General features: G+C 38.3%; 1 protein-coding gene across 2 annotated transcripts in view; it reads left to right on the top strand.

Moving 5' to 3' along the window:
• Positions 1 to 13149, top strand: part of ARL15 (ADP ribosylation factor like GTPase 15) — a 397345-nt gene that overhangs the window by 149746 nt on the left and 234450 nt on the right. For both annotated transcript variants that reach the window (XM_032851465.1, XM_032851464.1), the window contains one exon: positions 5406 to 5465. In XM_032851465.1, coding sequence (XP_032707356.1) covers positions 5406 to 5465 — 60 coding nt within the window. The remainder of the gene's footprint in view (positions 1 to 5405; positions 5466 to 13149) is intronic.

Here is a 13149-nt window from a genome sequence, read left to right as displayed (position 1 = left end):
AGATCACGAAAATTTGACAGAAATGTGGAAAATGTCCATGAAAAATTGAATGAAGTATTTTTAGAAACTTAAGTATTTACTGCATATGTGTTAAGTCACCAAGAGAAACAAGTTAGAAAATCCAATTTTGTTATCTGCTAAAGGATTGTTTAATAAATGCCAGTGGATTAAATTTGTTTTTAGGAGACCGAAATCACATTTAGAAGAATCTCATTACACTGGAAGAATTGTCCAAATGTCACAAAATTACCATGGCGTAAATCATGCCCTGGTCTAGGTCAAAGCCACCAGATCTGTGGAATGCCTTTGCCTTTAGCAGTTGTTAAAGTGATCCAAGAATTTCAGAAGTACACACTAAGTATCCATGTGCAAGTGTGCAGACCTGTGTGTTGGCGGGTTGGGGGGGTAGTTGGGCTGTAGATCCAAATAAGATACTCATGTGTTCCACACAATGAGTAAAAATAGACCAGCCTCACTCCCCAAACTAATTTTGTTACAATTCTGGGAATGCTTTCCCTGCATAAAAAAATGTCCCATCCATCTCCCTCGTATCACAGGTTTTGCTGCATTTAAGGACTAAAAGACAAAAACTGAAAGTCTATGCAAACAATTATTTCCCCAAAGAGTTACTAAGTCATATATTTATTAAAATTTGTGGGGTTAAATCTTAGGGGAGGTTTCAGTCTTACTAATGTAGCTTAGAGAGGCCAGGAAAAAATGACTGCGTAACTTAGGCTTCAGCCATCAACTTGTTTCAGTGGGGTCTGGGGAGACCTGCCCACAAGGCTTTCAGCCAAATACTAGAGGTCATTGATGATTGACTCCGTTGTTACTGTTATTTCCTCTTTCTTGTTTAATATAAATAATGGAATACTAACGCTAGATGAAACCTCAAGGAGCTTATCTAGTCCACTCATTTTGCAGATGGAAGGGATTCAAGGTCAAGGAAAAATGTGGCTGGTGAGTCGGAGAGCTGTGGCTAGGACTTCAAGGACATCAGCACAGTGACTACCTGTGGAGAGTATCAGAGGTTGCTTGCTTTGCGGACAAGGAAGAGTGATCAAGCCTAGTGTCACGGCCAAGTTGGACCAAAATTTTCTCTCTCCTCCTAAGTTCCTGCTTTTGTTAATGCTGATGAAAAAGTACTTTCCGAACTCAAGCTATTTTTATTATTTTCCATTAATAAGGCATTGTAGTGTGGCCCCAAGAACACTTAACTTTTGTTCTTCGTATTGCTTTATAACAAGGCAGAATAGTGGGTTGTATTTTGACCATCAGTTTCAAAAATCAGTTCAAAATTGGACAGAGACCTGTGAGTCAGTCAGGTTGTTGGTATCCAGAGGAGGTGTAGAGCTTTGGTGACAAGACCTGGGGTGAAGTTTTGAAGATACTACTTAGTAGTCTTGGCAGGGCACCTAGGCCTTCTGGCTCACTTTCCTCCTCAATAGTAGTACTGGTGTTAGGACTGTTCTGATAGTTAAATCAGGAAATAAATAAAAACCCTTAGCAAAGATCTTTAAAGAAATACTGAGATCATGTTAATGTGCCTCTAACTGAGGAACAGGCCTAAAACAAAGAAACTGATAGGTAATCATCCGTGAAAATTACATAGAAGTACTGAATACTGAAAGAACATGGATCCTGCCAAATCAGCCTATTTCAGGAACACCGTGGAAGGCTTGCCTGATGAAGTGAAGTTAAAACCACAGCTGAAGGATGAAGAGTTTGCCAGAGGGGCAAAGGGTACTAACGGAGCAGAAGGTGCAGAGGCCCTGAGCTGGAAAGGACATAGCTTGTTTTCGGAACCAAAGATGAAAATGAGGGGAAATGATACAAAATAAACCTGGAAAAGGAAAGAAGAACCAGACAGGTTGAGCCTCAGTAGGTGTTTAGAACTATAGCCTGAGTAGTGAGATGCTACCTGAAGGTGTTAGCTGGGGGGAGTGATGTGAACAGATGTGAATTTCAAGATGATCACTTCTGCTGATGTGTCGAGGTGACTGAGCAGGCCAACAGTAGATGCAAAGTGTTGAGTTAGGAGGCTCTTAAAGGTGTCCAGATGGTGGTGGCAACTTGGTCAAGGTTATGGAGAGAAGTAGGCCTATTTGAGAACTGTTTTGTAGATGGAATCAACAAGCTTTGTTGACTGGAATTAAGAAAGAGGAAAGAGGGAAAGGAAATGCTGTGGAAGGCACCAGATGTGTAGTTTATAATAGTCCTCAAATGTTTTCAGTTCTGTATGTTTAATTTTTACCACTGCTTTTGTGATGTAACAGACCTTGAGACCACATGTGATCTTGACTGGGAGAAATTTAAAGCTTCTAGTACTCAATTGGTGACTGTTCGTATTTTGAAATCATAGTTTTATTTACTAAACGCTTGATAGCACTGGGTACCATCTGTTCTCATTTACAGATGAGGAAACTGAGGCATAGAGGGGTTAAGTAACTTGTTCAGTTGATAATGGTAGAGCCAGAATTGGAACCCAGGTTTTCTTTCTTTGGATCTCATGCTCTCCTGGTGGTTTTTATTCCTCAAAGTATTTTGATGGTTTGACCTTTATATCCCCACTAAATATTAATATGCCCCCCACCCTTTGACTTCATCCAACCCAATGTAGAAGAATAAATAGAGTTGATCTGATAGTCACCCTTCTTGGTTACCCTTTTGGTGAACTGAAAGTGTGGCTTTAAATTTTAAATCTTCTTAATCCTTGCAAACATTTAGAATGACTAAAATTTTTTTTTTACATTGTTTCTCTTCCATGTGTAGTACATCTTTTCTAATTTTCTGGACTGATTATGTAGGCTTTGTCCTCTGAACATTCATTACCACAGCTATACTGTAAAAATATGAAGACAGCAAAATGGAAGACTGTATATACGTTTGCAGTATAAATCTAGCCACACATGTTCTATTTGGAGAGAAAACATGTATATTCTGCAGAAACATTTATATGCCCATAAATAACATTGCTAGGTTACTTTGCTTAGCGTGAACATTTGAGGACATTTTTGCAGTCAATTTATTATATCTGTGAGGATTAAAGAGGGTAACAATGATATAATCTGCCTGTTGTATTATAAATTTTGAAAGTCGTGTTTTGCATATGGGTGCAGCAATTTCTGAAAGGCTTTTCCTTTCCTTGGGCACCTGCATGTTGTCAGCTTTTAAGATTCACAGCAAATTAAATATTACTGGTGTGCTCCGTAACTGTGTCTTTTTCAAAGTTGGGGCCTGTCTCATCTCTCTGGAAAATCCATACTTGAGTTATCCTGAGCATAACCACTGATAGACTACTGAACATTTGCATAGAGCTTTTCGTTTTCAGAATTTCACAATCATTGCCTTTTAATTCATATGACACCCCTGTGAGGTAGGTAGATACATTCTAGACATCCACGTCTCCTGCAGGCAGATTTCGGTGCCAGCAGGAATATTGTGATTGGCACTGACTTTCCTTAATTTCCCAGAGGCCAGACACCTGGAGAGCCTTTTCTGCAGGCCCACGAACATGCCAGTGCTTCAGCCACACGGGGCTGCCTCCTCATTCCTTCTACTGTTTTACTAAGATTCAGTGACTGCACATACCATTAACTGTAATGCTGTGGCGACTGTGTCAGTCTGCATACAACCCACACGGGAGGGCTGTGTTTGGGAAGATCCATAGAGGGCCCAGTGAACATTCACATTCTAGACCATAAATTTCGACTCTTCACAATTTCGTCACTCTGATAATGGTACTTTTCATTCAGTGGTAAAATCTGTAGCTCTAGCTAAGTAGATTAGTAAATAAGCCCCCAGGATTTCTCTTAAGAGAAATAATATACTATATACTATGTATATATAGTATATAGATACATATATGTATCTATGTGAGTATATATATACTATATACCATTGAGGCAGGCAAGAGACATGCATAGCTAATGATGAAATCATCAATACACAACCAGTGGATAGAGAATGCTAGCAATCATATATTGTATGCTTATTTGTGTCAGGCACTGTGATAAACACAATACATATATTTTATCATTTTTATAACTACACGAGGTAGAGTCTATCAGATTCTATCATTCCCCTTTTACAGATGATGAAGGCCAAGGTTAGTAGGTTGCCTACAGTCACAGAGCTGATTTGAACCTAGTTCTGACTCCAGAGTACCTTTTTAACCATTAGGTGATATTCCCTGCCTTAAGTGGAAGATACTATATAGAATTTTAAAGTGCTGGGACAACATATAGCAAAAGAGTGGTAGTAATGGGGCAGAATAGAAAAAGATACATGTTGACTTCTGTTTTTATACAGTAAGGCAGAACCATGCAAAAGAATTGTTCTTATCCACAGCAAACCGTGTATCTTTTTACCTTTCCAGGCACCTATCATAGTTTTATGACTTCTTTCAAATTAAAGTATTTCTGTATCTGATACTGTTAAGTCATCATCTCTCTTTTCTAAGAAATTACCTTCAAATTGCACATACTGATGTGTAAAACCTTAGACCGAGTGGTTAGAAATTACCAAATAAATTAACTTTTAAAAATTATGGTTTTTAGTTTAAAAAGTCCTTGTATATAGCAAAAACATTCAAATGAAACAAAAGGAAACTTAAAGACCTCCACATCCCCAGTTATCCCAGGGATCCTCACTAGTTTGTTTCTTGTGGATTCTTCCAGAAATAGTGTATTTTTTGGTGTATGTGTGTAGGTATATAAGCATGTATGTTCCACCTGCTAAGCTTTTATACTAAAACTTGTGAACCAGATATGTTGAAGTCAATCATGACTTGAATGATAAAAGTTAATTAAGTCCTAAATATGTAATTAAAAAAAAAACTATACTCTGAAAATATTTTAATAGATCATTTACTGTGCGTATTTTAAAATGATTATTCATAAGTAGACAATTACAATTAACTTTTAAGAAAAATATATGTATGATATTAACCATGTTCTTAAAATTCTGACATAAATCCTATGTAATTCTAATATAAGGTGGTTATAATTTAGGTACCTTAATCTCTAGAGTTGGTGAGTTCTATGTGAGAGACAATTAACTTTAGGAATTAGATGCAAAGGTCCTCACAGATCTAGTATTTTCTTTGAAGTTTCTCTGTACTTCCAGATGTCTTTCTCACAACTGATAAAATTTACAGGTGATATAACATATTAAAGAATAGGGCAGTATTTTGAAAAAGAGTTAGATTTTGGTGTAACAAACAACAGTGTTTTGAGAATTTGAAGAGGATAATGTATTATCAATGTATCTTGAATTATTTCTGGCATAAATACAAGCTATAAAAAGTGGCTCTTAATCAACCTTAAAAAGGCTTTGAGCATTTTATGTATTTTTAAAAGAAAAGATGCTAATTCCTTTTTTATGTTTTTGTTTTTTAATTTTAGGTTTTAGTATAAAAGCAGTGCCATTCCAGAATGCCATCTTGAATGTAAAGGAACTTGGAGGTATAACATTTAAAATCCTTTTTTTGTCTGGCTTAAATTTGTGCTAATTTGGTATTAATGTTACATGTAATTTAAAAATTGTTCTTCTAGCAGGTGATTCATTTTTACCTTTTCCTTTGGCAATAGAGATATGTCTTTCTCCTTATATGTTTTAAAGTTTGTTGAAGACTTCTAAGTAATAAGCCTTTTTTTTTTTTTTTTTTTTTTAAATTAGAGAACCGTGCTGTTGGTTGTGTTTCATATGGTACATATTCTTTGGTTTTATCTGTTCAAAAAATTTATTCCTGATCAAAAAGTTGTGAAGAAAGTTTTAATATAACAGAAAGATAAGCCATGCATTATGGAGGGCAAAGAACTATATTTTAGAGTAGTTTGTATTCATACTGTTGTATTAGATCTTTTTAGAATGTATTTGTTCCGATAATAAATCTTTGCCAATGGGTTCTTTGCTGGTCAAGCACATTTATTGGATAGGCTGTACCCCAAACTATACATCACTCAGTCTTTCATTACACTCTCTGTCTGGGATTTTTTGGTTGTGTTTTATGTCAGTCAGGGTCTTAACCCATGTAAATAGGTTAACAAAGAAATCAGTCAATTCAGTGAACCTACTAAATTCTCTAATGGCACAGGAAAATGGTAAGTGCTGTGAAGTTCAGGTCATATTGGTGAGTTTAATGACTTAGAAGAAAGTTCTCTTCCATCTCTTTAATCACTTTGTGATATTGACCTCTCCCCTCCCCCACTTTTTTCTAAGTTCATTCTAACTGACCTATTTTTAACTTGATGCAATTGAAACACAAACTTTATGCCATTTTAATAGTGTTTGATGCCACTTTATTTTTATCTCCCTAATGTATTAGCTCATCTTCTTAGGTGTTTTAAAGAGCTGTATCTAGGACAAGTTTACTTCTGTCAGTCTTTTTTTATAGCTACCTTTGACTTTCGTAGCATTAATATTTAAATCAACCATGGTTGATAATTATCCATTATGGCATCTGATTTTGTCAAATGACTATAAAAATTCTAAAGCATGAGTGTTCTTGTCATGGAATAATTTTTCTACATTAAAATTTTCAAAAGACTGCTCTTTTAGGTTGAATATTTTAATACGACTTTGTGGTTTCTAGTGACTGCTTCTCAGTGACCATGGAATTACAGTCAGAGAATATATTGTAAAAGTCCATGGAATCGAAATGTATGGTTTGAGAATTTTACTGGTTTTCAATGTGGTTGATACTTCATAAGGATTTTACTACTAGGCTAGATACTTTTGTTGAACCCCCTTCAGGTGTAAGAAACCGTTGATTGGTTGATAAGGCGTTTATTATAGATGGTAGTTCGATGATACAGGTAGTGAATGTGTCTGGACAACTGAAGTGAACGCTTCAGGGAATTTTTGTAGCCTGGACTAGGTGCCAGTGTTACACTGAAATTCAAATCAATAAAAGAAAAATTACAGGACGGGGACGTGCCGTTTATTCCCAGACAAGGTTTAATTTTGCTGAAAAACCGCTGCCCTGACAATTGCAGTAATGAGGGTACCATTGCATAAAGAGGGTACCATAAAGTTTGCTGGTAATATTTTAGTTCCTGTGATGGTTATTCTGTGACAGTTTGAGATACAGGTAAAGTCTAAAACTTCCAGGGTTGGGACAGGTGCATGAGTTCCAGGATAATGAGGACGTGTTGGGCATGTGGTATCTACCCCTTCAGTTCTGGTCGTTCTGTGCTCCGTCAAGAGACTGTTTCAAGGAGAAAGTGATTTGTCCAAGCAGAATCTCATTGTGTGTCCTGTGTTGCATGCTCAAAGGCAAGCTGTGGAGGGAGTTGATTCCTTGATTGTGCCTTCACGAAGTCCTTTATTTAATAAATACTTTTTGAGGGCTTTCTCCGCCTGGAAGAGGATTGCACACTAGGCTCTGTCTCACCGAAGAAGGCAGGGAAAGTAGGCTAACCCATGGGAAGAGTGTAGCTTTCCTAGGATTCAGGGTATCTCTTATGTGGTAAAAAAAAAAACAAAAAACTCCTCTGAACATAATACACACGTACGTGGCATTTAGGGAGATTTGTAACCAACTGAAGTCCATTTGCTTGAGAGGGGGTAGCTTGATTGAAAATTTCAAGAGGAAAGAGCAGAGTGTTTTAGGATCAATGGGTGATGATACGAACCCTTTGTGTAACAATAGAGGGTTTCTCAGAAGTCTAATCAGGTTGTGTGATCCAGGGAAAAATCTTGAAATTAAGGGAGCAATTCAAGATGGTAGACGGTACTTAGCAGTACTGAGTGCCATGATGTCGCTGGCCTAGGGGTTGCCCAGATGGGTCTGTTTATGGTAGGTTAATTCAGGAGATTGGCATGACCCTTGCACTTCCCTCCCAGGAGGAGAAACCCTTTCAGCTGGTTCCAAGGCTCTCCATCATCCTGCTTCTAAACCTTAAGTTAAACATCTCACTCGTTCAAAATACAAGGCATGAACTTGTATTCCTTATCTAGTAAGAAACGGAATTAAATGAATTAACATTGACCAGTGGAGTTAAATGAAAGTCACTATTGGGAGATCTTAAGAAAGTTTGTTTACATACACAGCTGATAGATGTTCATGTCTGTGCATATATAAAACTTGTATGCATAGCGTATACTTACATAGTTGTGTGTTCTCAGCTTTGTCTTAGGACAGTGTTTCCTATATCTTTCACCCAAAAACTCTTAAAATTTTCACTCAGATTTTCTCATGTGGTCTTTTCCTACCATTCATGCAGTTGTTCTAGCACAATTGTATATCAAGCAAGATTCTAGGAGCTGAGAATGAAAGATACCTAAAATATATCCCTTGTCTTGAAGAAACTCGTGATTTTTTTTTTTTTTTATGGAGACATTCTTGAAAACAAACATTTGGAATCAATGAAATTTTGGAAAATGAAATTGTGAGGGTGGGTGGGTAAAGGTCAAGGTAAGACATGACGCAAACATAGACCTAATCAGCCCAGCCTGATGGTAATTGTTCAGGGTCCGTTTTCATGATTTTGAGAATGACTTGCTGTCCTCGACTGAGCTCTCACATCCACCAGGCTGCACTGATGACGCTTATATTTACATGAAATTAAAACTCTAAATGTTTTTTCTCTTTTTGCTTATTCCCATTTCTCTCCCTCCAGTGAAGTTCTCATTTCACTTTCGCAGCTTCGTGCCTGATGAGTAGGTGCTATGACTGTCTCAGAGGTGATGAGACACAGGACAGCCAGGCACTGAGTGACTTGATCAAGGCTGTTGGGAGGAGGTCGGTGTGCATCTGAGCACTTAACCAGTTACTCTCCACGTGGAACATTTTATCCCATGCCTGGCGCAAGAGAAGTGCTTCCACGTGTTACCTGCCGCTGTCTCTGTCGTTCATTTTCTCTGACTTCCACGTCAGACTCTTGTTCGCTTCGGGCTCTGACTCCCCTCCCTGCTAGAGTCCTGTTTCCCTTCTGATCTCTTCCAGCCTGGCTTCTGAATCACTTGTAACCTCAACTTTTCAGTCTATCTCAAGGCTTGCACGAACACATCATTTTCATATTTTTATTCTTTTTATTTATTCAACAGATATTTATTAAGTACAGATCACATCCCGAGGCTGAGTTCTAGGAAGTGGTTATAGTGGCAGGTAGAAGCCCAGTCCTTGCATAGGCGAGCTGTTCGACACAAGGGGTGACTCTTCTGTGCTTCTCTCCTTGAGGAAAGCCAAATACTACTATTTACAGGCCTAGAACGAATTCCTAGGTTAATCCCCTCAATACTTGAAGGGATTTTTAATACCATCCAGCACGGCTTTTTCTTGTAAATTCTTTCATTTGGGAGGTTTTTGTTGAAACTAATCTAAATCCTTTTTTAGTTTTAATTAATTACTCTGTTTGTCTTGTGCTGTTTATTATTCTGGATGTCATACAAGACACCTAGCAGGATCCTGACCAGACAGAAGGATGAATCTTTCAGCGAATTTCCCTTCTTCCTATTAGAGGAAGCCCAACCATTCCGTAGGATTCTAGGCAAGTTCATTTTCCTGTATCTCTGCTTCCTTATCTGTAAAATGTAGCAATAATAATTCCTACATTATATAACCATTGTGAGGACTAAATTAACCTAAGGCAGCTACTGAGAAATCGCCAGGCCCGTAGCTAACATTTTTGGGAAAATTTATTGTAATCACACCCTTCCCCTCCTCCATCCCCCCACGCCCTCAAAAAAACACCTTTCAATAAAGCCTTTTCCCCAAGGTGTCTCGAAATAACCCAAGTCACATATTGATTGCTTTTTCTCTTTGCGGTCATGCCTTGCTCCCTTATGGACAAGGTGATCTCCCCCTGCCCCCAACCTGTTTAAAATGAGAAGTCTCAGGGAAGGGACCTCCTTGGAGTCTTCTGGTTAGCAGCCTTGCATAGTTTTTGGCAGTACACACGTGTTAATATTAAATGTTTTTGTCTCATGTACCTTATCACCTTTCCCTCTGGTTTCAGTTTCCACCTGAAAAATCTCTTCTATCATAATGCCTCCTAATTGCTATCATTCTGTTTGGCTTTATGTATTGTAACCACAGTACTAAGGTGAATGAAGCATCTGCCATTTAGCTGAGTTGAAAGCACCAGTCCCACTGCAGTGACCTTCCAGTTCTGGTCATTTTTCATTTTAGAAATTTCCAGTTCTTAAATCTACAGATACACTTGGAGATAGTTTTCTCTTGCTTTTGAAATTGCCTTTGCACACCGATAGAGCCCAGAGAGGAAATTTTCATTTCTTAACACGTTTGGTTTATTACCATGAATCAATGAGGATCCAGACGTCATAATATTCCATTTTCTTTCCTTGACTGAATTCTGGAACCGCAATTGCTTTTGTCAAATGACTTGTTTTCTCCCTCTGATATTCTAATGAGTTATATCTGAGTCGTTTCCCCACCCAGTCAACTCTTTGGCAGTCTTGTCTTCCCCGTTGACACTCAGAAAGGCAAAAGCTAAAAAGCAGTGAGCTGTCTTCTATGCTTCAGTATTTGCTGCTAGTTGTCAATCAGAAAGAAAGTTCATGAAGATTTTTGTTTCAACTTTTTTTTCCCTCTAAAGACAATACAACTTTTCTTTTTCAGAAGGTGGTGAGGGTCGTGTGGAAAAGTGCAAGTTGTGTTCCCTTACCCATTTACTTCAGCCCCTGCAATAGTGATTGAATGATTTCTGAGGATTGTCAGCTAAGCCATTTTTTTTAAAGGTTGCTTCTTTCAGCAGCCAAGCTGTTATATGAAACAGATGTTGACTCTGTCCTGTTTCTTTGTTTGCCTGAAGGAGTACACCGCCTCCTCATAGTGAAAGGTGCTGTTTCTTTGTATCCTGCTGGTTATCTTCGGGTGCTGTTAATCTGTCCAGGTTATTTGCATTTCTTAATTTCTCCGGAAACTATACAGGGCAAATTTCTTGACAGGCAACCCAGGGGGCACTGCTGCCTTCATCTTTTTAATTTCTGCTTTCTATACCCAGGCCATTTGATGTCTTTCACCAAAATAAAGCTTTCTTCCTTTAGAATCTTACATTAAAACTTAATTCAGAAGGAAAAGTAGCTCTTAAACTTGATGTGTTCTCTCTGTCCTATATATACTATGATTATTGCCTCCATAGCCCCACTACCACCTCCTATTTAAGAAAAAAAAAAAAATCCAGCTAAATACCTATGAATTTACTGTCACTGCCTCTGAGAGTCATACCATCCAACAGACGGAGGAATCAAGACCGTACCAACAAATTGGTTGAATATTAGAAACAGTATAGGTAGGCTGGAACACATTATTGCCACATTGCTTTAAGGGACAAGTGGAGTTAAAATACTGCTTGGTGGTGTAGGAGAGAACAGCTTGCCATTCAGAAACTCGCTTAGATGTCTCCAAACATGGAATTCTCTGGATGAGGTGGCAAGAAACCATGACACTGGCAAAGGAACATGACAGCACAGAGTGGGGGCCTGAAGAAGGCCAGGTCCACAGTATCCCTTACAATCATGCTGTCTGCTAAATTATAGTCAGCTACACACAAGTAAGTGTGCATGCATATTCCATATCTGATGTATAGAATTATAACGGAGAAATGAGGTTCAGCAAGGAGAGTGTGGCCTCAAGGCGCTCTGTCCCCTTGTGCATTTGAACTTCTTGTTGTTGTTTTCTTATCTGCAAAATGTAAGTTTTAATAAATCATCACTACTTATTTCCCAAGGGATTGGGCTGGAAAAGAAAACTGCAGTTGCCTAAAGCTCCTCGAGAGATGCTTTAAGATAGACAGTGGTATTTCCACTAATTCTGTTTTTATAGTTGTGGTTCCAGTGTGATACGTTGAATGATCGAAACTTCTTGATATAGTATTGTTTCCTTATCTAGGAGAAGAACCAGACCTTTCTGGAATAGGAACAGCCAGTTAACTCCTGGCTCTCTGAGCTGTGTACTTTCTCACTTAGGCTTAGGCTCTACTAGGGGAAATGATATTGGGATAAAGCCAAGTCACTTGGATGGGAGTTGAAAGGCCACAGCTATCTGAATTGGTTGAACAGAATCCCAGGGTGGTGGTGTTCAAGCGTTTTTTACACTTGCTAAGGGAAAACTGAGCCAAATAGTCAGCCGAGCCAAATAAATGAATCTGGGGGCCCAGAAGTCTGTTACTGGCTGATGTAGAGCTGACCTTAATTTTTGTTTTCTTCTGGAGAAATGCCCTAGGAAATTTTTTAAAAATTTGCCTTCCCAGTCATAGTTTTGTATAGTACTTAACAATTCACTCTTCTAAGACAATATACAGATATACACACACACACACACAGAGTTATAATACATACACCACACATAAATGCACACAATGTTCAAGAAACTAGTGTCCTGGCCTTTTGACCACCCCCGCCTTGAAAAGAGGGGTTTCATGTGCCTCTAATGTAGCTCCCTCACCCATTGATTCCTTTTTGGGGTGGTCAGGTCATATCATATCTTCCAACTCTACCAAACTTCCTCACAGAACATTCACGCTGGGTTCTGAGCTTCCTAACCTTTAGAAGAGAATAGATATTTCTGTTTCTTCCCAGGGGTTTGCCATAATAGCAATGAATTTTCATCGTGTATTTGGTTTCAGCGTGGTGTTGCAGCAACAACACTGCAAGTCAAGAAACCAGTATTTTTCTCTATCAAAACAAGCCATGGGATATTGGGCAAGCCTCTTAACTTTTCCAAGGCTGCTTGCTTTTCTAGCAGCTGAGGATGCTGATAACCATTCTCCTGCTTGATACAATAGAATTCGTTTATTTTTATCTTGAAACCCATAGTATCTACTTCACTGTGGCCCCAGAGAACCATAGAGCCCATCTTTAACAACTGTGCATGATTATAATGCTTTATTTTTCTATTTTCATTTAACCTGGACTTCCTTTTTTTTTTTTTTTTTTTTTGGTAAAGGAGACATTTCAATAAATCTGTTTTCTTTTTGTGTTTGTGTGAAACAGCTATACATACATGAAATGCCAACTAATACTAAATTAGTTGGTATTTACTAATACGAACTAGTTACTTGTCACTGTGCTGCTTACTTCAAGAAGCATTACAGTCTGGTGTGGGAAATACTATAATAGGATTGAGTGCGAGATGCTGTTAGGATCATCTAGAAAGGACAAAGGAGATGTCGCAGAGGATAA

This window comes from Lontra canadensis, unplaced genomic scaffold (genome assembly GCF_010015895.1).
Source record: "Lontra canadensis isolate GAN:19392208 unplaced genomic scaffold, GSC_riverotter_1.0 scaffold5, whole genome shotgun sequence".
Lineage (NCBI taxonomy): Eukaryota > Metazoa > Chordata > Mammalia > Carnivora > Mustelidae > Lontra > Lontra canadensis.
This window is presented reverse-complemented; position numbering and strand designations above follow the sequence as displayed.